This window comes from Anomalospiza imberbis, chromosome 1 (assembly GCF_031753505.1).
Source record: "Anomalospiza imberbis isolate Cuckoo-Finch-1a 21T00152 chromosome 1, ASM3175350v1, whole genome shotgun sequence".
Classification (NCBI taxonomy): domain Eukaryota; kingdom Metazoa; phylum Chordata; class Aves; order Passeriformes; family Viduidae; genus Anomalospiza; species Anomalospiza imberbis.
This window is the reverse complement of record NC_089681.1, coordinates 26,962,220-26,989,843: the sequence shown is the minus strand read 5'-3', so window position 1 is coordinate 26,989,843 and position 27,624 is coordinate 26,962,220. Positions and strand designations below refer to the sequence as shown.

At 37.2% G+C, this 27,624-nt stretch overlaps 2 protein-coding genes across 7 annotated transcripts in view; one reads left to right on the top strand and one right to left on the bottom strand.

Annotated features, from left to right (window-relative positions):
• Positions 1–8,067, top strand: part of WWP1 (WW domain containing E3 ubiquitin protein ligase 1) — a 57,315-nt gene extending 49,248 nt beyond the window's left edge. For 4 of the 5 annotated variants that reach the window (XM_068185528.1, XM_068185511.1, XM_068185520.1 and 1 more), the window contains 7 exons: positions 1,388–1,521; positions 1,628–1,768; positions 3,002–3,122; positions 4,003–4,107; positions 5,459–5,555; positions 5,857–5,929; positions 7,140–8,067. In XM_068185528.1, coding sequence (XP_068041629.1) covers positions 1,388–1,521; positions 1,628–1,768; positions 3,002–3,122; positions 4,003–4,107; positions 5,459–5,555; positions 5,857–5,929; positions 7,140–7,239 — 771 coding nt within the window. In that variant the 3' untranslated portion in view covers positions 7,240–8,067. Of the gene's footprint in view, positions 1–1,387; positions 1,522–1,627; positions 1,769–3,001; positions 3,123–4,002; positions 4,108–4,233; positions 4,278–4,444; positions 5,556–5,856; positions 5,930–7,139 lie in introns of those variants that run through there. The other variant, XM_068185534.1, reaches the window with a different exon arrangement.
• On the bottom strand, positions 7,330–25,337 carry RMDN1 (regulator of microtubule dynamics 1). Of its 2 annotated transcripts, none has more exons than XM_068185571.1 (11): positions 25,051–25,334; positions 24,293–24,404; positions 21,518–21,605; positions 20,421–20,580; positions 19,669–19,758; positions 18,956–19,011; positions 16,929–17,016; positions 15,351–15,381; positions 13,949–14,082; positions 11,140–11,212; positions 7,330–11,090 (listed from the first exon to the last, which is right to left on the bottom strand). In XM_068185571.1, exons 1-10 carry the CDS (start codon positions 25,168–25,170, stop codon positions 11,174–11,176), a joined length of 918 nt encoding a protein of 305 aa, XP_068041672.1. In that variant the 5' UTR covers positions 25,171–25,334; the 3' UTR covers positions 7,330–11,090; positions 11,140–11,173. The 2 variants fall into 2 exon arrangements, 1 of the variants encoding a protein (XP_068041672.1); XR_010997531.1 differs by lacking the exons at positions 7,330–11,090; positions 11,140–11,212 and adding exons at positions 11,232–12,209; positions 12,880–13,433 and having other exon boundaries at positions 25,051–25,337.
• Between the last annotated feature and the right edge of the window lie 2,287 nt (positions 25,338–27,624).

Sequence of the window (27,624 nt, the reverse complement as noted above, 5' to 3'; positions counted from 1 at the left end):
ACTGGATGGAACTTTCTGCAGTGCTTCCTGGGATACCCTCTAGTGGCTTAAGATAGCTCAGGTAATAATGCAACTGCAAAATGAAGCTGCAGTTTCTGTTCTTCTCACAGTTCTAAAATAGTAGTGAGATTTTTAGTTTTAAGCACTGAAGTAGCCACAGTTGTTTCCAACTTAAACACAATTAAACATAAAGAATATATATCTTGTTTTGTAATAAAAACCTGTTAAATGAAGTCGGCTGAGGTAACTTTTATGTTTTGCTGTAAGATTATCATACACATCAAATAACGTGATTTTAAGACCTTAATTTTGCAAAAGCAGAAAATATATGCCCAGAGGCTGCACTTGACATGGAATATCTACCAGGTCACCCTCCCACAAGAAGAATAAACTAGTTTAAAAGTAAATAAATATGTAAATAAACAAACAAATGAATACAGGACTTTAAGAGAACCTCTTTAAGGTCTCCTTAAGCAGAAGAAAATGCATAATAGACTAAGCCTAAAAGGGGGAAATTAGGTGGGGAAAAAAGATGCAGCCTAGAGGAAATGGGCTGTTAATTGGCTCTTCGGATCACAGAATTTCAGCTGAGAGGAAAGAGAAGCAATGAACCTATGTTTAGCATGTTTTTTTTTAAAGAGCTATTTTAGTGGAGAAATTGTACTTGATAAAGCTGCGGGGAAGAAAGGGTTTTCATGGTTATGGTTGTGCTCCGTGAGCTCTCATATGCGCTGAATCAGTGCAGAGGTTAACACTGTGTGTGTGTGTGTGTGTGTGTGTGTGTGTAATGCTATTCTTCAGTATTATTATTATTCAGCTTGCACCCTGTGTGCATGTGTGGTGAGACAAATGTGACCGTGCTTTCGGTTTGGTTTTTTTTTTTTTCAGTTTTGTGGAGAACTTAATTCCTCAGGTCTGTTACTAACCTATAAAAAATGTGGTTCCCAAAGCTCTTTCTTACAAGCTGCAGTAGCATTCTGTAAATGATGATGTTGCTGGATGTATGTGTGTAGTAAAAAATGGCAATAATACTCAAGTAGGATCAAATATTCTGATCAAGTAGGATAAAGTAATACTTGGCAATTATGCCTATTCACATAATTAAGGGAAGAAGGGATGAAGTCCTTTTTTATGAGAAGTTTTATTTTTAATCAAAGAATTTCTAAATTGTAATAACGTATGCTTGGATAAATTTTGTCCATTTTTTTTTTTTTTGCTTCCCATTTAATTTAATGTTTTGTTCTTTATAAATACGGCTTTATAAAGCTGCTACTGCTATTTGGTGCTTTTCATTATTTGAAGGAGAAAGAAAAAAAAGACTTCAAATCCAGAAACTTAATTAGTTCAGTAGTTCAATAAAAACTAAACATATTTTTCTGTTCAACAGGCATTGTTTCATGGGAAATTTATTGACACTGGTTTTTCTCTGCCTTTCTACAAACGAATGCTGAGCAAAAAGCTTACTATTAAAGACCTGGAATCTATTGATACTGAATTTTACAACTCCTTAATTTGGATAAGGTTTGTAGGGTTTATTTTGGGTTTTTTTGGTGTGTGTCTTTGATATTTTATGGATTTTTTAAATTCATATAGAATTCATTGCAATATTTTTTTTCTTTTCATCCAGGGATAATAACATTGAGGAGTGTAACTTGGAAATGTACTTCTGTGTGGATATGGAGCTCTTAGGGAAAGTAACCTCACATGAACTGAAATCAGGGGGTTCAAATATCCTGGTAACTGAGGAGAACAAAGAAGAATATATTGGGTAGGAAGGTGTAGATGCTGAAAAAAGCGTTCCATGTTTCTCCTGTTGCTCTAGTCTTTTTTGACACGTTGGTTTCTGTTGGTGTGGTTTTGTTTTGTTGTTAACTTTTTCTTCCCATGTTACTGTGTAATTCTTGTGACTGTTGTTGAAATGGTACCTTGGTAAATGTTGCTATCTTGATACACAACTGCTTGGTACAAAAGGAGACCATGTTGAGAGAAGATGATCTGTAATGCTCTTACATGTACAGTGAGAGAACAGGTGAAACTGAAATGAGCAAGCCTATTTTCAGTAACTTCAGGTAACAAATCCAGGTAGAGGGAAGATATCTATTTGACAGAAGATTTTAAAATTGTTTAGAACTTTGCTATAAATGTGGAAACTGAAATTCAGAATGGTGTGTAACATGCTGTGATTTCAACTGGTTTTTTTAACTCTTTCTACTACTCTTTTCTGCTTATTTCCTAATTTTATTACTGCCCTTCTGTTGCACTATGACACGAAATAACTCACACACTTACACTAAGATTTAAAAGAAGAAAAGGAGCAAAAGGAGGGAACTTTATTTCAGACCTCACAATATACAGAATTCTAAAAGTGGCAGTGGATTGGAGGATGAAATAGCTACCTCTCCAACTGCACTGGTCAAACTAACAGTCCATCAATTCCCTTCTCCTACAAAGAAGAATGCAAAACAATCATTATTTACATGAACAATGTGTGAGAACTTCAGCAGAAATATGTAAGCATCAGAAGGCATAGAAAAATTTTAAAAGAACTTTAAAACTTTTAAAATAACAGGGTGACATCCTTCTTTTTCTGAACCTCTGTTTCTGATTTGTCTATTCAGTGATCTCAAAAGAAGATGTACACAGACCCTTTTTTGTGATACACTGTATGTCCAGTGCTGCACATAAAGTTTCCACTTAAATTAGCGGTCTTCAGTTTCTCAGAGAAATAGTTTCTATAGTATATAGATAAATTAAGGTTAATAATAATATTTCTTTTTAACTGGAATGGTAACATCTTGCTACTTTACTATTATTTAAATTTGAAGATTTGTGATAATATAGTATAGTAGGCTCCTTGTAGTTAATGGAATTGAACAGTGTAAGAAGTCAATCTTGAGGGATTCTTATCTGATGGGATCACATATACAATCCTAAGTGTTTGAACTTCTTCATGTCAAATGCTAATTATGTTTAATTCATGTTTGGTTTTGTTCTGTCCCAGGCTAATGGCAGAGTGGCGATTTTCTCGGGGAGTTAGAGAACAAACCAAAGCTTTTCTTGATGGTTTTAATGAAGTAGTTCCTCTACAATGGCTACATTATTTTGATGAAAAGGAACTGGAGGTGAGGTTTTTTATTCAGCATTTTTTCCTTTTGCAAAGGTAATATGTATGGAGAGATTAAATGGATAGGTCAGCTTGAATCTCTCGTCTGCCCATGCTGCAGTTGATAGCTTCTGGAACATGGAGGATTTATTAGAAGCAGTGGGATTAAATAATGATAAAAATTGTTCTTGAATCACTGTTTTGGTGTTTAGCATTAAAATGTATTTTTGAAAGTTTCTGTGGAAGTATATGAGATCACTGATGGATCTGTGAGTCACAGACTTTTTCCTCTGTGCTAGATGGGTAGAATTACTGTGTAACAGATGACACAGAAGTTGATTGTAGTGTATAGTGATTGCTTAGTATCAAATTCACTACAACAGGTTCTAGGGTTCTTATATTTAAAGACAGAAGATTGGAGGACCCAACAAGGCATGAAATGGAACTATGCAGATCCTCAATATGCAACCCAAGGTTACTTCTTTTAATGAATACTTTTCAGACTTTTACTTTACAGTATGTTTTATCTTTATCAGTAGTAGCAATAGCAGCAATTTAATCATCGTTTTGGTATATGAAGTGAAGATTTAATGGAAAGGATAATATACTCCTTAATATAAAAATTCCTCTTATGGAAAAGGTAGTAGCTTTTATTACTGAGCTATTAGTTCGAAGATACCAAGTCTCTGGTATTCAATCTTTCAGACCACTTATATACATACACAATTTTGGATAACTGTAAACTTAGGGTAAAGGAAAATCTAATTGTGTAGTAAAATGAAAAAATTACCAGCTTTTTTTCAGAGCAGAAACTTTCATTTTTGTTGCCATGTCTCATACAAAATAGAAAATACTCTTAATTTTTGTGTTTAATGTGAAGAAATCGTTCTCTTTTCTAGGTTATGCTCTGCGGTATGCAAGAAGTAGATTTAGCAGACTGGCAGAGGAACACTGTTTATCGTCATTACACGAGGAATAGCAAGCAGATCATATGGTTCTGGCAGGTATATTAATCAGTAACATTTCTGACTTCTGTAGGTTTTGTTTTGATCTGTAGCACAAATGATGGGTGTAGTGGTGGGCTGTCCAAATGAAGGTTCTTACAGCTTCCTTTCTTTTTTTATTTTCAGAGAAGGAAAGGAGGATTACTGGTCTTTAGGGAGGACACTTTAGGGTGAGAAATGACAGACAGATATACACATTACATTTGGATGCTGACTTATGAATATTTTCTTCTGTATCCTGTCCTTACTGATTATTCAGTGAGGTTTATTTTATTCTTAGTGATCTACTGTCTAAATGTTCTTATATGTAGTACACCTGTACATATTCACTTTCAAGTACCTGAAGGAAGCCTACAAGAAAGATGGAGAGGGACTTTTTACTAGAGCATGTAGGAACAGGACAAGGAGAAATGGATTCAAAGAGAGGGTAGCTTTAGGTTAGATATTAGGAGGGAGTTCTTTCATGTGGGGGTAGTGAGGCACTAGAATAGATTGTCTAGAGAAGCTGTGGATGCCCCATCCCTGGAGGTGTTCAAGGCCAGGCTGCATGGAGCTCTGAGCAACCTGGTCTAGTGGAAAGTGTGCCTGCTGTGGCAGAGGGGTTGAAATGAGATGAACTTCAAGGTCCCTTTCAATCCAAACCATTCTGATTCGGTGATCTAAAAATGTCACTTAGTACTTATGATTATTTGTCACATTAACTGTTGCAATCTAGCACTGACTAATCTTCACTCACATTTTAATGAAGCTGGCTATTGAAAACCCTCAAATACTATTCTGGTACTATTCTACAAATTTTCCTAAAGAGAAGTCAGAACCAGGGTCTTCCTATCTTTTGAAAAACCACAATTTTAGAGATGCTTTTGACTAAGTTTTTCTGGGAAAGTGGTGCAAATCAGTTATTTCCTATCTTATTTATATCATAAGATCTGATGATCCCTTTAAAATGCTTGGTACTAAAAGAAGCTAAACCAGAAGTTTAAGTACCAACATTTATATGCAAATTTTTCTTAGTCTTAAAATACCCAGAGTCTGTAGCTACACTACTGCTGTGTTTAATAACAATGGCAATAGTCATCATACAAAGCATTGACATGATTTATATATTAGTGTAGAGTAAAATAGGTAAGGATTCTTCTTATTTGCTGTTCCCAGCCTTCACACTGTAATGGCTGACAGTGCATATAATCTGAAATCACTCTTCTTTTCTCTCCAACCAATTTTGCTAAAGTAAAGAAATGCAAACAGGTTTTTAAATGGAATTATACTCTTTCAACCATCTCATGGGGTTTTTGATTTTGTTCAGCTGTGTTAAAGCTTTTTATTAAGTAATTTAAATTTCTATGCCTAGTTTGTAAAAGAAACAGACAACGAGGTTCGCATGCGACTTCTGCAGTTTGTCACTGGCACTTGCAGATTACCACTGGGTGGATTTGCTGAACTTATGGGTAAGTAAAAGGTGACCAGAATTATTTTATATTGTCACTGTTTCATTTGCAAATGAACCATGCTGCAAGTGTACAGATAAGAGGAACTTCATGTTCATCACCTTGGATCTAGAAGGGCTTTTTATATCATAAATCCCATGAATATGTTTATAAACTATTCAGAAATTAGCTCGTATCTGTGAGAAGCTTGTTGATGTAACTAATGAACTCTGCTGTGTCTGAGTTGTGTCATATGTCACATATATATCATGTATGGTATTTAAAAGGAACAGATTACACTTTTCAAAATCTTATTTTCTAGGAAGTAATGGTCCTCAGAAATTCTGCATTGAAAAAGTTGGTAAGGAAACCTGGTTACCAAGAAGTCACACTTGGTGAGTTGTTATGTGTAAACTTTCTGTACCTTTACTGGTTTATCTCTTCCAGGCTTGCATTGGCTAAATCAAATGAAATCTAATCTGGATCAGTTCTCTATCTCCATCTTCAGCTTCATTTGATTGCCCTGACATGCCAGTATAGAAAACTTTCCTAGTTGCCCGCTTCTTAAATTTTGCAGCTGTGCTGAACAGTTTGTCAGTGTCAGATCTATCAAAATTATGAGAACATCCTTGTGTAGAACTGAAAGGTGCTTTCCTAATTCTTCTAGAGAATATTAAATAACTGAACAAATCATGTTAGTAGGAGGCACATAGTTGTTAGATAGAGTCATTATGAAAGATAAAATGTATAGGCACAAGAAGTAGTAGCATGAAAGAAATGACAGCAAACCTTCAAAAGAAGGATGCTTAGCCAAGAATGCCGATACTTTTTCCCACCAGGCTTCAGATGGGCCATTATTGGCTTGGCATTCCTGTGCATACTGAACTGGTGCATCAGGTACACAGAGCAGTTTTTTATATGGACTTTGCAAAATGGACACACTTTCCTTTGGCAGCCTGTGACAGTAATATTCATCATACTTTTAAAATACTTAAGAGTGTCTTCCATTTTTACATTTTCTCCGCTGGATTTTGAGTGATGTTTGCAAGAGTTAAACATATCTTGTCTAGGATAATTTTGAGGAAGACATGGAATGAAATGTTTTGGCAGAAGTCTTTTAGGGCAAAGTTTAGAGGGGAAAAAACACCCACCTATATCCAAGTATGTGTAGGAAGGAGAAAAGTTCAGCTTTTTCATGCTGTTGTTGAAATTTGGAGATGCATCAAACTAGGATTATATTAAAATTCATGCTGAAAATTTCCTTTTCTATGCATTACTATTATAAGCAATTATTATTTTAAGTATCATGTTTTTATATTATATTTTTTTGAAGTATTATAGTTCCCTGTATCTTGGACAGTCTTTAGTCTTATACCATTCTGGTTTTTTATCTGGTAATAGTCTTTTGTTTCTTAAAATATTCCTCTGAAGCTTTGACTGTTTTTCCTTCTTGTAGAAATGCCAAGGCAGTGAGATTGTGCTGATTGTTATTTCTTTTTTTCTAATTTTTAGAACATTTATAACTTCTACTATAACAATTGAGTTCTGTAGAATTTTACATGGGATTTAAACAAACTTAACAAAATTCTGTTTTTTCCTGCTCAGTTTTAATCGTTTGGATTTGCCACCATATAAAAGCTATGAACAACTAAAAGAGAAGTTGCTCTTTGCCATTGAAGAAACGGAGGGATTTGGACAAGAGTAGAAGTGGCTTCTAGTCAAAAAGGATATCTTGAATAATAAATGGCCCAGCCAACTAAAATTGCACACTTAATTGTATATAAGCTTTTTGTTCTGTACAGTGATCTTTCTGGAACTCTAAAAGTTTAATTGTTCTCCGTTCTTCCACAAATATATGCAAAACAGTTCAGCCTTTTCTACTTTTATTTATTGCCCTTTCAAAAGACCAGAAAAAACCCCTCCATAAATTTTGAAAGCAGACAAGAGACTTATTTAAAAAAATATATATAAAAATATAAATATATATACTAATGGGCTCTAGTTTTATAGAGCTTTAAGTGTATGAAAAGTTGCAGCCATCTAAAAGGGCCTGGGTTTGTTTTATCTTGGCTTTATCATTCAGAAAAATGTTTAAACTGCTCAGTGTTCTCTAAAGAAACATCTCCAAGTTTGTTTTACTGCATGGCTGTTCTAAAAAGTGTTAAAGGCTTAGGCCAAACGTATCCTAAATATGTAGAAAGATGCTGCTGGTATTTGAGATGACAGAATCTGTTCTTCTGTCAGTTTAATTTTTTAAAATACATAAATAGCTGATATATCCCTCTTTACTGATGTAGCCAAGGTCATGAATAAAGCCTTTACTACTTGCACAAGAGTCATGTACCATAAGATGAATGTGATTTAATGTTGAAAGGAATTGGTGCCACTGTTCTGACTTACTGCAGGAGCTGAACAGAGTATTTTAATTCATTTGAGCAGCATTGAAATTTGTTTACATAGAACCTTGGGTTATTAACAAGAGGATGTTAGGTAATCTTCAAAGAAAAAATAATAAAAGAGAAAATATTACCCATTCTCTTCTTGGTCTGGTGTCTTGGAGGTTTTTTTTTTAAATTTGGTTTTGTTTTGTTTGGTTTCCCTTTTCAATCTGTGATGTCCTTTTTATAACGTTGTAGAGTTGTATTAATGTAAACTGAACTATAAGGGTATACAAAAGGTAATGTGAATTTTGCTGCTTTCTGTGTTCTTGTTCAGTTTCAAATACTGGATCTAGTAAACTCAAATAAAATGAAAGTTACTTAAGCTTTGCACAGATAAAAATATTATTTAGTATTAAATACTCTAATTTCTCTAAAATTCTTACTGAAATTTAGATGTATTTGAATAAAGTACATCTAAAACCTGTCATCTGTTTATGTAAATCAGGTTTGTCCTAAGTGCACAATAATATAAAAACATTGTAAGATTAGTTTTATTGGCATTTTATTGGCATATATTTGCTGAACTGCAAAGACATGTTTAAAAAAATACTAAAATTGAACACCTTATTCATGTGAATTATATTAAATGCTACTTCTAGCAAACTGTGCTTCCTTATTATAGACTAAAAATGTGTTTTAAGTCACCATTTGTAATATGCTTTAAATCTTACCTGTAAATTCCATTACATTTAAATTACACAGAATTTTGTACACACATGAAAATGATTTTAGAATACGATTCAACACACTTGTGTTAACATATCATATTGCACTGTTAAAAGTGTACATGCAGAAAAAATCAGCTATATCTGTTCATGTATCTTTCCAATGCAGCAGCTGAATTCTGCCAAAAGTTTTATTTTTCTACATATTGGATTGTCTCAAGGCTTTGTATTCAATATGCACAGCTTATCCTGGAGCTGTACCTGTACAGAGCTCTGGTCACAGCAGTGGTGCAGCAGGCCCAAACAGACTGCTGTCTTAAATGAACTTTTCTGTAAGAGCTTCAGTAATTTCCACCACTTTGAGAGTTTTTCATACTCCACCAAATATCTTTTGCAAAACCATTTTTATATAGCACTAAATTCATTTGAAGTGCAAATCCACTTAAATTATCACTTATGCTGGTTAGAATGGAGGAAGTTTAAGAAAACAAACCAAGAAGGTCAAAGGCCAGGCACCAGGAGTGTGTGTGTCACTTTCCTAAAAGACAAGGAGGGCTAAATGTCACAGTTAATGAATTTGCACTAATGAATGACTTGGTGACCCACTACCAACTGCTGAATTTTGTGAATCTGTGAGTAACTGAACGAAATAAAAAAGACAGCACACCACAAGAATGCAGTTGTTTTATTGTTTTGGTAACTTTAGCTGTCTCATACCTGTAGTGGTTTTTCCTGGGGGTAAGGATTAGAAAGCATGAAAAAAACCAAATTCAGTAGCTTTCTGTCCATGTGTGTGATCTGTGAATTGGTGTCAGGGGCCTGACTGAAACAATGGCTCTGGATGAAAAGAAAGCAAAATTACATACCTGTGTGCATGTGTGTACAGTACTTGCATTTTCAGGGAATTTCAGTAAGACTCTGTTGTAATTTTTTCTTTTCCCACATGAATTCCCCATATTTCACCTATTCTTGGGGGGATTGAGTAAGACAGCAAAAAGAGGGAAGGCAACAATGTTTGGAGATCAGACCAGGGAACATACTACTTGAAGGAGCTGTTGTGTAGTTCATGGATTTTGTTGTTTCCTTTCTTCCTGCAACTCAGCTGCTTTTCACTGCACACTTCACAGCTATTACTTTGGATATTCTTCCTTTGCACAGCAGCAGAAAAGGCACCTAAGTAAAGATGTCTCTGCCACAAAGCTACTAGAAGCAACTATGCAGATGTTTTTGTAGAATATGAACACAGAGAATTCTCTCTCAAACACTCTATCATCCACCCTGAGACATTGTAACATAGAGGACTTCATTATGATGCTTTACTAATAGAAAAATAATAGTTACTTTATGGTAGTTGGGAAAACCCTGTTTTAACTGTAGTTTTGTGGCATCAGGCTTTAATTCAAGCTCCAAATTCTCTCTCAACCATTAATTTTTACTACTGACTTAGTTTGGGCTTGGTTTGTTAGTCTAAGCAATTTATGCTGTTCTTCATCTTACTCCTAGAATTGAAATTTCCTTTCCTAGTAAAGCAAACATTAGGTATTTTCTAGTCAATTTTTTTCTAGGCTGTTCTACTGAGAATACCACTTGTTTGGTATTTCTTCATTATTTGGTCCACTTTTTCTCTTGGGTAATTGGAATATATCGTTTGGCTGGACACTTAACTTGGATTACTTTGTATTTCCGGTGAAAATTCCTGCCAACACAATAGAAGGACCAAGAAGAAAGTTTATGTCTACAAACAGAAGTCCATGTCCTTCCACACAGTAGTTCCTTTCTAATGTACTGGGAGTGCATATTCCTTCTGTTGTCACAGTCTAGGGTAAAGTGTATGTGCCCAGCAAACATTTACAGCCACTAAATCATCACAAAGCTTCTCACTGCACATGCTGATATCACCCATAAAGGGATTTTCTTAGATGTTCCCTTCTTATTCTTTTTTCTTAAATTTTTTATTTTAAACCACAACACTTTCTGCAAAGTCAAACCACTAGCATTTCAGAGTATTGGAATTAAGATGGTGCAGCCTTAATGATAAATCTGTAGGAGCATTACTCTTGAAGGCCATTGAATCTCACAGGAAAACACTGTAAAAAAGCCTGCAGGATTATAATTAGTCATGACCCTATCCCTCTTTTCTTTAAACTTATGCTAGTCACATTTCTCATTATTCCTCATAAATAACTTGTAGTTTAGAACTGTAAAAAACTTTATTATAAATCCAGGCTATCACTCTCCCAGCCTTTTCTGTCTAACTACAGACCCTGCAAGTGAATAAAGCCCCCTTCGCTCCCATGTAAATGAACAGACAGGATCACATAATGAAGCAGATCTTCCAGTTCAGATTTTAATAGAAATGAGAGGCAGACAGAAGGTCTGAGCTGTACTTTTAGTAACAGCTTCAATAAACCAAAGAAGTATTTGGGGCCTTTTTCCTATGCTGCTCACACCTGAGGCACTGAATTTCCATTATCTTGTTTTTTCCTATGCTGATCACACCTGAGGCACTGAATTTCCATTATCTTGTTTCTTCTTATATAGAATTAAGCAGCTCTAAAGCTTCTTTCTGTACCTGAAAGAAATAAATGTAACATAACAGTCCCAGGTAGTTACAGACTCTTCTAGCAAAACTTCCCTCACAAGCACCCAAACGTTTCCCTGCAGCTGTGTAAATTCAGAACAGTCCTAGGACAAGTAATTTTTCTTCTGTAGTTTAAGATGCTCAATACTTGATATATGAATCAGAATAAATCACTTAAGCCAGTGTCTTCAGTGTCATTCACTTACTAGACTTATTCACTTACTATAAATGAAGTTTATTTGTGTTGAATACAGATACTAGTTATTGATTTGCTGCAGTCCAATAGTAGCATGCAAGGAAATTGTCCTACCGTTGACCATACCCAACCAACCTAGGCTTTTCAACACTCCAGGCAGCGACTAAGAAGTGAGACCATTTCTGAGGCTCTGTTTGCCTAAGATTTCTGGTTAAAACCTACTAAAATTTGAATATGGTCTCTAACATTCATATTAAAACACCCCCAAACAACAAACTGAACAGCAAAAAAATCTCAACACCCTCTCGTCCCTCCTCAAACCATAGAAAAACCTCCAACCCAACGATGGTAATGACAGCAAGCCATGCAGACAGTGTAAGCCAGATACCTCTGAGTATTTGCAGTAACAAATGTTCAGAAAAACTAGTTATGCTGAGACAAGAATTCAACTGTCTTTGCACAGGCCAGTTTCCTTCATAGTGGGCTATCAAGTCTAGTTCCCAATGAATTCTGCATGTTACACATTCACACATGGAACAGAGAGAATGCCATCTTTCTCAGTTCAGCAGCCCTGCACTCCTCTAAGACATTAAGAAATAGATGTCTGTACCAGAAGGCCAGAAATAGCTGAAGCAGATCAGTGGTTTAACAACTTGGCTACTGCACGAAATTCATTCCTGACTATACTTTTTGAATGGTTCCTAAAGAAAGACAAGTTTTTGTGATCACTGTTTTCATGTGTGCCTCCAGCTACTAATAACTTTCAGAAAAATTGACCAATTTATTACACACCTGAGTGTCGGGCCTCACTCCCTGATTGGGGTGGCCCGGAAAGGTGGAAAAGTCTCTCCTCCAACCCGTGCCTCCAAAGAAAAACTCAGTAGTCTTCAGCCGTCCGGTCTCAAGGTAGTTTATTGTATGTTATCTAAAAGATTTCTCCGTGAGCTGCTGCGGTCTGTTCAGCAGTCAGGCAAAGGCACACTCCAATGCCCTGGGGGCTGGTGCCCTCTTTTATATCATACATTACGTGTTAAATGTTTATAGTTTTTCCCCAATGTCCATCACCTATATTGAATAGTGACTTTCTACTCTAAACCAATCTGTGAGTGCCAACATCACCAAGAACATGGAGGTTAGGAAGAAGAAGGAAAGAGGACAGGGCACGCCCAAGTCCCTCCATCTTAGAACTTCTGACCCCCATGTACAAAACTCAGACCCCTCTGTACAAGGCCTAAAACCCCCCTGTACTGCACTCAAAAATTCTTCCTTTCACTTTGTGACTACTTCTACTATAATATCTAAACTTTTGTGATTTCTTGTTCTTCCTGCAAGGTTGGTAAATTGTTCCATGGATCAGGTTCAAAGCCACAGGGGTCTGTGGCTGCATTCCAGGGTCTCAGATGCTTTTGACCTGGGCCCAGAACATCCAAGAGTGTCCAAGGGGCATTCTGGGTTCCGACACCTGAGACCACTACTCCTTTAGGCTATTAAATTCCTAAACATTGTGCAAGGCACTGGAGGAATGTAATACTTGTATTTCCACTGAAATATGTTACTAAAGGAACTCACTTTTGGAAGAAACAGTCTGAGGCTTACTAGCAAATCTACAGAAGGATTCTGAAACGCTGTATTGGTAGTGTTTTTTCTGAGGTGTGAAATGCAAAATCCTACCAAAGTATTTCTTACTTTGGACATTCAGAGTGTTGTATGGACATGCAGAATTTGCATCTCAACTGCAGCTTAATGCTAAATGAAATAGAGCTCAATCAACCATAAAAAATCAAATGGAAATGAGGCTTTGTTAGTCCTGATGCTAACAGGATTGTTTTTGATAAGTAACTGTGATTGCTTTAGTTTATACTGAATGCATTATCAGGTATGAACAAATCTAATGGATTACCTCTCTTGGAAGTACTTTGAATGTTTAGGTAGGAAGCAGATGCCTACCCTCCAAACCAAAATCCTTCTGCACAAAGGGTAATTAAGTGACTCATGACATTTAGCACTGGAGATTTGCTGTTGAAGATCCATTACCTTAATTTGTCTTATTCAGATCATATGAATCTCTCCCTAGGAGCCTGGGAAGGACTGCAATGTTAAGGTTTTGGTACATCTGGGGTTTTTTCTTCCTTACGTTCACATGATTGTGAGCTATTCCAAAATGTAATTCCTACCTTACCCATTTCAGGCATATGAAAGGTGATTCTGTGTTCACATAGAAACAGGCTAGTGCAGGTGCCTATGTGAACTTCAGAAACACAGCTAAGTCTGGGTCGTTGTTAGCTGTATGAACTACCATGAAGAAGAAAGGGTAACAGTTCTCTGCTATGAATAAAACAGAGTATTTCCAACCATTATTTTCAGAGATGGCTAGTAACATACTAGACTTTTTTGGTGTTGATGTGATTCTAAATTAAAGGTGCTGAACTACAAGGTGCCCTGAGTTAATATTATAAAACATTACACTGCCATGATATCATACATGTTGGATACGATATATGATTGTACAATTACAGTTCTTAGCTTCCTACCTGTTTGTCCTCCTCTGTCTGTGCAGGATACTCCTTTGCTTTGCTTAACCACAGAAGAGCCATCTTCTTATTGTTTAACTTCAAGTATGTTTTCCCCAAAAAGAGCAAATTTTTGCTGTAGAAATTTGGATCAGCTGCATAGAGACAGGAGAAAAGCTTTAGATAAGAATTAGCAGCATACTATACTTTGATACTTGTTTCAGAAAACATAGTTTGGCTTTGGATCAGAAGGAAGAAAATGCAAAACTTTCACTTGCTAGATTTTTGTCTCATAAACAATTATATTAGTTATCAGCTTGCTAGTTAATACTAAACATACTACAAACTAAATAACACTAGATTCCTCACAAAGAGCAAAGCAGTGAGCTTAATGCATAACAGCTTTGCTTTGCAGGTTTTGGGCTTTTCTGGACCTAGTAGGTGCAACAGGCAATGCAAGCAGCTCAGGAGGTATAGGCAAGGGGAAATAGGGCACATTTCCTGGCACATACATATACCAGCTTAATTTTTGCTGCACAGAAGAAAGCAAAACTATTTGCATCCACAGTGAACATTTTTTAAAGAGAGATTTAAACCTTGGTTTTATAAAGCATAATTCTTTATTAAAGACTAATCTTGCCTGCTGTTCATATTTATAGCACAGGCTTTCTCTACTGCTGGATTTAAAGTCAGGTTTCAAAACATATGGAGGTGTTTTGGAGGCAATTTTTGAGATGAAGTTCACTGTTCCAGTTCACAGCTGCATTACTTGACACTTGGCAAGACACACTATGAGCCTTTCCTCTAATCTTCAATAATTTAACTATGTAAAAATCTTTCACAGAACACTGTCTTCTCTTGTCTTCATCTTTCAGATAGTGAGTTTTGCTTATGGCTTCACTCCTGGTAAAATAACATGTTCATATTTTATTTTATGTCATGTGTACAGTTTAACTGTCCGATCAGCATAATACCTTCTGAAATAATAAAAAGTCTGCTTTTTCTGTTTTCTATTTAGAGTACAGAGGACTTTTGAGCTCTAAGAAAAATTCTGAAAAAGTAACACAGAATTCCCTTTTTAAATTTCTTCTGCTTCCCTACACTCCTGTTGAATTCCTTAGGGAAGGAAGGTATGAATTTCACTTTAGTATTTACTCTGAAAAAAATCTTCACATTACACTGTAAGTAATGTACACTAGACGTGTAACATACTTTAGTAAGTGTGTAACATACATTTAAGTATCTCTGATAAAATGTTCCAGTGTAACAGCCCAGTGCGCAGATTGGCACAATACATTTATCAGCTGATGACATGCTACTGTTTTGGGTTTGGTGGCTACAGTTATTAAGGTAAGCTAGAGGTTTACTGGAAGTCATCAATCCTAAAAGATATTTTTCAGTCAAAACAAGCCACAAGTCTTACCTTCTTCTGCCATGTGGAAGTAACGAAGAGCCTGTAGAAGACAAAGTTGTTTTCTTTAAAGTGGAGAATAAACACAACAGTCAAACTAAAGTCTTATGCACATACCTGAAGAAGGAGTTCCTGTCCCTGATCTTATTTTTATTAATTCAGCATGCTACTGATGTACGATTAGATTTGACATCATCTCAAAAGAACTAGTACTTACCCACCACTTTTTCTGTAAGTGTAGTACCTCCTATATGTTCCTACCAAACTGGATTGTGTTTTTCCAATTCAACTTGTCAAGATAAAATTTGAATTTTGTTTGTACTATGCAGCACATTTGCCGTTTTTCTCATCTGTTTCTCATGTATAAATAGATGAAACAAATCTTATGATTTGGGTCATTAATAAATATTTGAGAGAGAACTTACTCCCACAGAGCACCAGCTAGTAACCTCTTACATAAGGATAAACATCTATGATACCCACAAATTTTCAGTAAGTTTCCCATTCAGCACATACGCAATTTCAATCCATCCCTACATTTTCCTAATGGAGTAGGGGGAGGGAAAAAGCTCTCACGGAACTTAGAAGTATGGATGTATCTACAAATCAGATTTTGTACCGCAACTGCAGAAATCTTACCGGTACAAGTTTGCTTCTTCTGCAAGTTTAAGTGCTACAGAACTGAATGTTGAGACTGGCATTATTCTGGCACTATTTTAAATTCTGGCTGACACTTTGTATTCTTCTGAGAGTGGTTTTTCAGCAAAACTTACAAGCTTGACTTTCCATTTAAGGGTTTTATTTCTTTTTCAAACAGCTCTTAAATTGCTTTCTGTGTAACAGCAAGCAGCCTGCCCCCTGCCACTTTAAGAGAACAAAACAGTTATTGGTTGCTTTAAACAAACAAAGATTAAAATAGCTGCACCAAACTTTTCTATTATCAATTTAATTGTCAAGCTTCTATATATGTACAAGTGTTTAAATAAGATGCACACTGGTTTAGACACATACAGTTTTAGACACACTGTTTTAAAGGATAAACATCTGGATAGTATGTTTTAGGGTGTATGACAGCAGGAATCTTCATAGAAAAGAGGAACAAAAGTACTTTCAACTGAAAAAAACCCACACCATATGTGGCCAGAGAATTAAGGGGTATTTGTTCATCTTAAGTAATAAAGTGAGCTGTTGCTTTTTGCATTTAATGTAAGGGGACAAATTCTATTAACTAGCAAATAAGTTCATGGCATAACATGACCATATAGTACTGGACTAGTACAGACAGTTATCTGCAACAGAGCACAACAGTAAGTACAAGCTAAGTTACATACAGTTTATTATTTTCTCATGCAAAACCTACCAAAATAATTTACACTATTCTGTGTGTCCTACAGCTGAAGAAAATTAAAGATTTTTATGTTTTTAGATACTTCTCACTCTCATGTTCTCATTTTATTATTGACAGTTGTAAACTCATAACTCTAGACTTATTCCATAAGCCGAGGTCAGCTTTGTCAGGAAAATAAGTTAAAAGTGTATAATCAACTTTGTGGGGGGAATAACAATCTATGAAATATTTTCATACTGTACCTCTTGAAATGTGGAGGTTGGTGGTGTGGCAAACAGCGTTGCAGCTATTTTTCTTTGGTACCATGGCATCTCAGCAAAAGAGTAACACCTGAGGGAAAAAGAAACATTTAGATTTACACTTCACATTTCTCTTGTTTTTGAGCAACAGTCTCAGAATTGTGGTTGGACATAAAAACTGGATGTCCTAATAGTTGACTCCAAGAGTCAAAACTGCAGATACACTGCAAGTTTTATAAGCATGTTCTTACATCTGTAAACAAAAATAGCAAAATGTCTGAAACTGCCGCTAAAGAAGTTTTGGTGTGTGTTTTACTGGGAACTAACTACATTAGCTAAAACTGGGACAATTACTAAGCATGAGACAGATTTTGAGCTTGAATGATTTTAATGATTTATGTATATTTTGTTCTAATGTATTTGCAAAAGCAACATAACTGAGTAATGTCATTGCCTTACCTCAACACTACTTTGCTTTTCTCAATTATTAATATAAAGTAGATCTGCAGTACATTCCTGAGACTCTGATCTATAAGAATGAAAATAAATTCAAGAATCAAACCACTGTGCTCTAGGCTAAGCCAAGCTATGCTGGTTTTCTATCTACTAAATAATACAGATAATCAATCAGTCACCTATCTTCCTGGTGCTGGACTGATTTAACATTTTTATTGAAGCATTTAAAGTGCACAGAACATTCTGGGTGCAACAATAAACAACGACAGTCATTTTAGCAGCCTCCCACAATGAGATTACAATTGTTATTCACTGCGTAAAATAGAGCATTCTAGAGGACATGAAAAATTAGTAACTGTAAATGTCTGGAGGAGAGGCAGGCAAAACATGGAATACACAGCCAGAGTTGAAATTCTGTCATTAGATATGCCTTATCAGAAAGAGATTCAGTCCAGGACAGATTAGAAAGAGCAAAGATAACTGGCTGATACTAAATGCCAGTTTCAGATCAAGATGGCTCTGGAATTCAGTTATGAATGTCTGAAGTGCTTTCCAGAACAAGCTTCCTATCTCAAAATGGACTTTGAAGCTTAGTCAGTTAGTAGAATATACTTCTGCTTAAAACTCTGGACTATTGCAATTGTTAGATGATGTGGGAAAGAATGGTGGATGCTGAAGTTTCTGAACTAGTAAAAAACTCTGGAGCAGTAGATTATTGTTTTCTTTGATACTTAGGATCCAAAAAAAAAAAAAAAAAAAACCATAGAAAAATTGACTGAGGGATTTAGTATTTTTTTTAAGCTGAAAGTACATTGTCTTCCTTTATTTTCAATCTCTCAATCTTACAATAGAGATCTTTGGTAAATTGGTCTTTTTCAGACAATAACCAAAAGTGCTGTCTGGAGTCTCTCACTAACACATAAATGATATTGCTTTCCATCACACCAGTTGCAAAGAATACCCTGGTTAGCATGGAAAGTTGTATTTCCAGTCCATTTGCCTGCTATGTAACAGTAATTCTCAGTATCATTTTCACTGAGCAGTAAATTCAATTTCAATTATTTTTGGCTAATACATATGCATTTATAAGCTCCCTTTATTTAATGTACCTTTTAAAATACTGTATCCTGACATATAGTAGGAATACATCTCATTTTTGATAGCTTTTCAGGGATTGTATTAAGGTGCAGACATCACTGAAATTCAATGTAAAGTCGGTGCAGAGTTTTGACTCCATTCATACTCCAGAAGGAAATGAGCTACTATTTGCTATCACTGATGCCCACCATGGATTCTATGAAGCAAACTTAACATCTGCAAAAGGAGTTTTTAGTAGTGCCACACAAATAAATTAAATGAACAATTATTTTTCATCTTTTTCGACTGCATAATAATTAATAGCTTGACTTTTTCAAGGCATGACATCCTATATCTGTTCAATATGTTTTCATGCTTGCATCAATTACAAGTACATTCTAAATTATTCCATGCAGTTCTGTAATTCATGCAAGTTATTTTATACTCTTGCATTTTTCTGTGCCATGCGCTAACTTTAGTTTGAAAATACATCTTACCAAATCCCTATAAGATGAATTGTTGTAGCATCTTTTGGATTCAGTTCAATGGCTCTCTGGCGCGGGGAGAAAAAAACAACACAATATGTAAAGAAGTTGTTCTGACACATGGATTAAAATACATTTAAAAATAGACTTGTTATCATACTGTTAATTAAACCAGGCTGTGGTGTGTAGAATTTCAAGGTAACACACTATTTATTCAGTGGACAACTTAATCAGCTCACCTCCAAAAATCTGATGACACTGACAGATGTCTAAGCACATCTCTTTTAGTAGGTTATTAAAAGCTGCATTTGAGACTTGGCATGTTCAGATTTTGATATAATCTCTGGTGATATAAAATAAGTAGTTCTTTATCTTCCCCAGTATTTGTCCTTTACTGTTACATAATCCACAGTTAAAAGGACAGCCACACTGCCATTTCTCCATATCACAGTTACAACTGATCTAGTCCTAAGAGGTGTCTAAAGCACTTTAGCTATTTCAAGACTCCCTTCTAAAGTGACTTAGTTTACTGCAGGAGAGAATTTGTACTGCTTCTTTCTGGGGTATTTCTGGAGCACATGTCACAGTAACCCAAAAAACAAAGTGCTACTAGGAAGTCTGAACAGAAGTATGCTTTCAATATTTCACCAAAAATTAGTTACCAGCTGTCACACAATCTACAGACTGGATACATTAAACTTGTCATATGCAAAAAACTGCATTACCTGGAAATGCTCTTTGATGATAATAGCATTTCCAATTTTAGTTTTGATTCCTTCATAGTCTCCAACATCACTGAGGCAAATTCCATACCACTGTAATTCAAATAACAAAAATAAAAACATTTAATACAGCACTATATTAATAGTACATTTTAAAAAACTTGCAACTAGAACAGCTGCCACCACCACAAACAATAAGTAATAAGTATTTGTTGTCAACAGCTCAATCAACATCAGAGCAAGCTGCTGGTCTGCAGGTGTAAAGGGACTCAATGTCCTCTCCTGACCCAAGATACCAAGGCAAGTGATTACATTATGCTACCTCTTTGACTGTGAGAAAAGCAGCACAAAAAAAAAAAAAAAAATAAAAGGGGCAGAATGCAGCCAGGGCCTGAAATTTTTCCAGTGAAGCTCTACAGAGCCCAGAAAAGGCATTCCGAATGGGGGACATACAACATTTTTAAGGTTACATCGGGACAGGAAGAGCTGATTACATCAGCTGTTATCACCCTGATAAGTCACTTCTTTCCATGGTCCCGCACACACTGAATATTTCTGCTTCCCTAGAGGAAGTTTACCTGGAAAAGTCTGAACTCAGACCTTCCAAAAACATTAGGAAGAACTAGAAGTCTCATTCATTCTCAACTCAAAAGTTAAATTATGCTGAAGTTTCCTAAAACAGCACAATGACATTTGTTCTGTTTTCTGTAAGTAGATATCAACAAACAAGATTTTAGTTATTTTGCATGGCTCACCTTGTGTGCTGCAAAATTTGATTCATTTTTTTCAAGTGCCTTTTTTGCATACTCAAGGGAGTCATATGTCAGTTGTTTCTTCTCCTCTGCAGAAGTACTACTAAGCTGAGCCAGATCCCGTGATGACCGTGCCAGCCGCCATAACAACTCAGCATCATCGCTGGTTAGGAACAGAAACACTGATGTTTTAAAGCAATCAGGGAAACAAAGCAAAAAAGGAGCCTTTTAAAGTGTATCTCAAGTGGGTGACACGACAACAGTGAATCATCTGTCATGCTATGCTATGTACAACTCCAAGGTAACAAACAGCAAATAAAAGCCCACTATTATAGAATGTCTGACGATACCTTTGTTCTGCCATTCTGGTCTGCAAAGCAAACATTTGCAGCAAAGGTTTTTGTTTCCTCAGAGATTTAAGAAACCCCAATGGTACCACTCAAAAGACCAGAAAGAAAAGGAGGGCTACTCTCTTCTTGGCTAGATGGTATTTCTTCCAGCACTCCGCTAACTTGTATTGATGTTTACTTGGAATACTTAAATTTTTATGTGTTTTTTTTTTCCCTCTAATTGTACTTAAATTATTAAATTCTTCCTAGAAAAACAGTGAAAAAACCACAGATTAGCAACACCACCAGCACATAAACCTGTACATTTATGTATTTATTTATATCACTTTACAAATGGTGTACTGTAGGTTACAGTCCAAGCTTATGGATTTTAAGTTTTATTTTGTTAACACATTGCTTTGAACACTCTTAACAGTTCGTTATACTTTAGATAACTACCACTAGCTTACTAATTTAATAGAGACTTTAGAGTCTTTCAGAATTTTGCAGTGTATTCTTAGGGATTCTTAGAGTAATAAAACAAACAACCATGACTGAAAAACTTGAGTTAACCCTCACCTTCTACAACTACCAGTTCTTTCTTCATTCATTTTTCCATTAGAAGGAAAAAGATCACAAGTCCTTATTTCCTACTTATGTAAGGGTAAAAAATAGGTTCTCTAGCATTTCACAGTGAGAATATTAGTTGAAAAACTGATACAGAAGAGCACAGAAAAGAAGCCATAGTAATGTCTCAAGGCAATGAAGTACCTGTTTTTATGCTGAACCAGCAACCGATACAGCTTTTCAGTTTCTCCACTCCCATACAGGTAGTCTGCTTGTTCTATCACATCTTCCACTTATGAAGGAATTTAAATTGTGGAAACAGAAGAACAACTGACAGTTAATTAAGATACTATCACCAAAGCATTTTAGAGCAGGACAACCTAGCTGAAAATGATGTAGCTCATTTTTAGGCCATCTTTTCAAACTTAGAAGCACAGCAGGATTGAATAAGCAACATGTACAATGCACAACGAGGATGACAATTGGCGCCTCTCCAGTGAGACTACAACAGCTTTCAGCAAGACAGCTTTGGCTGCTGGACAGATTTAACATCCCAAGGGGTCTTTATCAGTGCATCACACTACTAGAAAAAAGTTATTTTTTAACTTGTGAAAATAGCAGAAAAGAAAAAAAAAATTATGGAAAATGGACGAGGAGAGCAAGTACAGCAGAGAGTTAAGAGTAACAAAGCCCCTTCATTAGTATATGTAGCAAATTTAAATCTTACAATAACAATGAAAAAAAAATCTCAACTTTAAAAAATATTCTTCTTTCTCAATATGGTTCCACAGTTTTGCACAACGTGACTGCAGTTTGAGTGGGGTCCATTATTTACTCACAAGCCAAAACAAAATGTTGCTGCAAGGTTTTCTGACTGAAATCCTTAGGGTTTTCGCAAATACAACCCCAAAAAATACAATTAAATCTACCAAAACTCCTGTATGTTCAAGATATTAATAGCAAAAGTAATTTTGAAAATCAGAATTGCTTTCTAGAGTATCAATTTATAAACTAAGTACCATTATTTTGATACTTTCTTTTTCTAGAAAATACTCTGAAACACAATAGTGGTGGGGAATATAATTTCCACAACTGGATGAATATAATAATATATAAATAAATATAGTACTTGCAACAGCATACAGGAAACAGAACTATCAAACACCCCACTAGAGAGGATTATAGCACGAAAAAAGATAGAATTAGATGGAAAAATCCCCAAAGGGAAGCAGATGTAATTTTGTTGACGTATATAACTGTACAGGAGAAGAACAAACTTCAAGTTTACTCTTCTGCCAACATTAAAGCATTGAAAAAATATCTTTTAAGTCAAAAGCCTTGCCTAATTTTTTACAGACCTTTTACTTATGCTTATTGTCTCTGTGGTCCTGGGTCCCTGATCAAACTTAGAAGTCAAACCATAATCTCTAACCCCTTTCATAAAAATTAATCATGTTTATAAGGTTTCCTTTTTCAAGCTGCCTACCAAATATGGAAGACACATTTAAAGTCAGCATAGTTTTCTTTACAGAAAAAGCAAAACATTGAAGGCTATTGAACACAAAAGCCTCCTCTTCAGCTCAAAAAGACACCAGAATATAAATCAATGCATTCCGGATAATTTTTAACCTTGCTGCCTCTAAAGATCTTTCAACCCTTTCAAAGATAAGATAATGGTCTACATGGACTTTGAATTTTAGTGTCCAAAAGGAGCTTCATGGTACATCTTCAGTATGATCATCACTGAGTTATGTTTGCTTGTTGACCTGAACACTACTAACATATCTAATGACTAAATGCTCAGAACTCAAAACTTCTGAATGCATTTCCCACAAGGTGTTTTGTGCAAATTATTGCACTTTTATTACTTTAGAGTATTTTTCAGGTATTTCTATTTTGCCCTTATTTTTCAGGTATTTCTATTTTGCCCTTATTTTCACCATATTTATTACATGTCTTGTATAGAAAGCCCATTAACACTGCTTTTCTTGGCCATGTAAATCAGATTCACGTGGGAGTACTGAAAAGACCAACTAAGCAGTGTTATTTATGTTCCTCATGAGAAATGATGAATTCTTTATTCCTCATTATCATTATTTCTTAATTGTGTAGTTATTTCAAATCTACTCACTGATACTCCTTCTGCACATGAAACAGCTACTTATCCATCCAAAAATTTATTTTCTGAATTTTTATTTCTATCTGCATAAACATCTAAGATCTTTCTCTTTTTAAGACAGAGAGAAACAGGTTACCTGAACTGGCTACTACCTCAACTATGCAGTGAACAATGCATCCAGTTCAGGCTCCTTTTTTTCAGTCAGGCTTACACTGAATTTCCTTATGTAGACAGACAAGTTTTAAGTCTGCAACAATATCCCCTTTTAAGATATTGTTACTGTCCTTCCCACAGTGAGACTAGTCTTACTCAAAGGATACAAAATACCATTTACCACTTGTTAAATTGTTTTCTAGTAGGTAAAGCAAGGCTTTGCTTCCCGCATTTTAGTGTTACAGAAATAGAAGACATTTCTCAATTTTATATGAGGCACTATCTTGGTGTTGCTCAACTAGATTAAACAGAAATCACAGAGTGCTCATACTGAAAACCTGAACTAGCTAAAATTTCTAGAAATAGATTAAGTTTTGGTCTGCTCTCCTAACAGACCCATATCTTTTCAATAAAAGTTAATTAAAGATTGGGCAACAAATTACTTACTATACACTTTATGCATGTGTTCTAGCCCTGACAGGATGAGCTACTAATCTGCTTTCAGTTATATCTGAAATAATCACTTGTTGAAGTGCTACCACATCACCCATAACCAATTCAAAAGCATCCTATCACGAAATGACACTGCATGCAGTCAAAATGGACAAAATCAAACCATTACACCATTTCCCTCTATAATTCTGGTACTAAAAATTTTAAGTTTCACATTGGAACAAGCAAAATACTTCAAAATTTGAAAATATTACCTTTGAAGCTTGCATGAACCTCAGCAAAGCCAGAAATCAGCTTGTGAGCTTCATAAACCAAAAACGACCCTGTTGAAAGCACAACTCCTCTCTGAAGGCTTTTTTTAAGCACCTGTGTAGGATCATAAGATAGGTATTAATGAACATAATCACTCAGAATTTAAAAAGCTTTTTCTTGTCTGTATCATCTGTATATTATATTTCAGATTCCGAGCAAAAAAAAGACTTTAAAATGTTAAAAAATCCTTACAAGACAAAATGCCACTTCATCAAGCGAGTATTTGAAGTATATTCAACAGAAGCTCACGATTACACCTGAAAACGCGAACAGAGCACCAGACTGGACAAAAACCTTAAGGCCGGAGCAAACACAAGGTTTGAAGCAAAGATCAAATGCGAACTGCTCAAACGAGCCCAGGGCTCAGTTTTCGCACAAACAAGCCAGTCCTTCGCTACGCCCCGCGGTGCCGGAGCCTCCACCCGCCTCCCTCAGGCCGGCGGGGCGGCTCCGCAGAGGCGAGCGGCGGCCACACTCCGTGGGAATCGGCGTGAATTAGGACAGAAGAGGCCTCTGAGATCACCCAATCCAGCCTACGACCGAACCCCACCACGTCAAATACAGCACGGCACTAAGCGCCACATCCAGTCTTTCCGTAAACGCCTCCAGGCTCGGTGACTCCCCAACCTCCCAGGGCAGCGCATTCCAAATAGCCCCTGGAAGCGGCCGCGCTCCCCGCAGCGAGCGGCACCCTGGCTACCTGAGCTCCCGACCGCCCCCGGCCGCAGGGGCCGCCCATCGCCTCTCGCCGGAGCGCTGTCCCCAGGCCGGCGGGGCCGCGGCGGAAGGGCCCCGCCAGCACCGCCATGAGCGCCGCCATCGCCGCCGCCGGCACCGCCCCCCGCCTGCGGAGGAGCCGCTCCGCCCCGCGGCCCTGCCCGGGCTCGGGGGCACACAAGGGCAAGGGCCGCCCGCTCGGCCGGGCAGCCCGCCGTGCCGCGGCCGGACATTGCGCGGCCGCGCCCCGAGCCGGGCCCGAGCGGCCGCCTGGCCTGGCCGGGCCGGGCCGGGCCGGGGCAGGGGGCGCTCACGGGAGCTCTGCGCCTGCGCCCCGGGGCGGGGCGTGTCCGGCGGCGCGGGTGTGGCCGCCGCGGGCTGGGGGTGCGGAGGCGCCGCGCTGCAGGTGAGGGTGCGGCCCGGCCGTGCCGCAGGGGCCGCCGTGTCCTGCGGGGTTTGAGCTCCTGGCCCCTCTGCCTCCTCCAGTGGAACCTGCGCGGGGCTGGGGCGGCAGGGCAGGGCTCCGGGTGGCTGCTATCCTAGCCATTCCTCGCCTGAAACGTCCCCGCAGGTGCGGCCCCGCTTCCTGCGGGGGGACGCGGACGTGCTGCCAGCTGCGGCTGCTGCGGGGGTCGAGGAATCGGTGCCCCATCCGCCGTCCCGAAGGTAGTGGAATTCGTTGAAGTTAAAGCTGTAGGCCTGAAGGTTTGAGTCCGTAGTGCCCATCTTTGTGGCGGTGTAAACGCCGCTCTGAGAAGCGCCCTTACCTCTGGGAGAGGAGGCTTTCGAGAGTCAGCATCGTTCCTGAAAACCACATGCTGTTCTTTCTGAGCTGCCGGTTGAGTGAGTGGGTGGTTGTTTTCTTTCTTCACTCTAGTTGCATAATATATACAGGACAAATCTTAGATAATGTTCATGTTGTCATAACTTACTCTTCCACTAGGGAAAAGTTTTAAAATGTGAAACTTCTTCACTTTTGCTTACATACTCCTATCTTCAAAGTACATTAAGTATCCTCGAAGTAGTATCTATCGCTCTGCCTCCAACGCTTATATTTATTTTCCGGGAGGGTTATGTCCCTGCAGGTTCGAGTTAAAGATATTTCTATGGTGGTGCAAAAAGTTTGTTTAGTAAAAGTAAATACAGTCAAACTTAATCCCAGCTATTCTTTTTTTTTTTCTTTAGTTGGAGCTTTAAATTTTAACTTTATATGTGTATACTCACAGAGGAAAGATGTTTTGAAGTGCATGCAGAATATTTGAAGGAAAAAAAAGTAGGAAAGATGTTAAAGGAGTAGGAGACAGAGGTTCTTTTGTTTATCTGTTGTGGTGTTATGAAGAATGGAGTGGTTTTGCAACAAGTATGTTTATGCTAAGTGTCTTAAAATTAAACTATAGAGATTCATTTGAGGTGACTGTTAGACTAAGTTCAGGTAACAAAAGCAAAAAGCTATTTCTGGTAGGCTGAATAACTAAGCTATTATTAAATGTCATCCAGAAATCCAAAGTAGCAGAATTGTGACCACAGTGTTCGTACAGTCTTGTTTTATGCCATATTTTTCTCAAGAATTGAATGCTAAAGGAAAGCCATAGTGTTAGGGGTAATAAAACTAAAATCTCAACTGTACACATATCTGGGATGGAATTTAATTTTTTAGGAACAAATGCTGTCATTATATGGTTTCCTAAATGAAATACCTTCAAGGACAAAGGGAGTAAGATACCTTCTATTCTTTCCTGTTTATTTTCCTGTGAAAGTTCAGGATGCGCTTCCAACATAAGTAATATACGATCAACTTAGTATTTGTAGATATTAGTTCCTATTAAACCCAAGAATATTATTTCTGTTCATAGATCAGCTAGGCAAAGATTAATACTGGCCCCTCCTAGCATTACATTTGAAGGTGTGGTAGGGCTTGTGCAAGCAAGTAGGCAGGAAGTAGAATTGTGTTGTGGTTTTTTTTACAATCTTATAGGTATTTTCCATTAACTCTGATTCTATTTGATTTCTCTGGTTTATCTTTAATATTGCTTTAGATGAGATGATTTTGCTCAAACATTTTGAAAGGGCATTATTAAGTGTTTGAAGGATTTATGAACAGAGGAATTTTAGGGGCCTGGTTGCTGGATCCAAGCTTCTGTTTAAAGAATTGTCATTACTGATTTGAATCGTACTTTGTTCTCTGATTGCAGGAGGACTATATCCTTTAGAGCCATTCCATCTTGTAGATGGATCAAGTGCACTTCCATTCAGTGCTTTATCAAATGCCCAGTTAGGAGGCACCTGAGTTAGTTCTAGTTGTGGCAATTTGCTTCTGGTACTTCCCCTACCCAGAAGGGTTTTTAAAAATTCCTCATGGCAGGTGACTAGCAATTATCTGATGCTTCCAGGAATTAGCATGATTACTGTGTGCCTGTTTTAGGAGCCCCTGCCTGTGAATGTGCAGAGCATGAATGATGCCTCCCAGGCACAGGGAATGCTGAGTGCAAGTAGCTGCTGTGGTACAGAACTGAAGGGCAGCTGACTGCAGAGCTCTTGGTTTGTATACAGGAAGGTT

Coding starts and splice junctions, on each gene's coding strand:
- RMDN1 (XM_068185571.1), bottom strand. CDS start 25,170: ATGGCGGCGCTCATGGCGGTGCTGGCGGGGCCCTTCCGCCGCGGCCCC. Junction 14,083..15,350: donor CTTCCACATGGCAGAAGAAG/GTAAGACTTGTG, acceptor GTCTCTATGCAG/CTGATCCAAATTTCTACAGC. Junction 11,213..13,948: donor AGACAGAGGAGGACAAACAG/GTAGGAAGCTAA, acceptor TATTTCTTTCAG/GTACAGAAAGAAGCTTTAGA.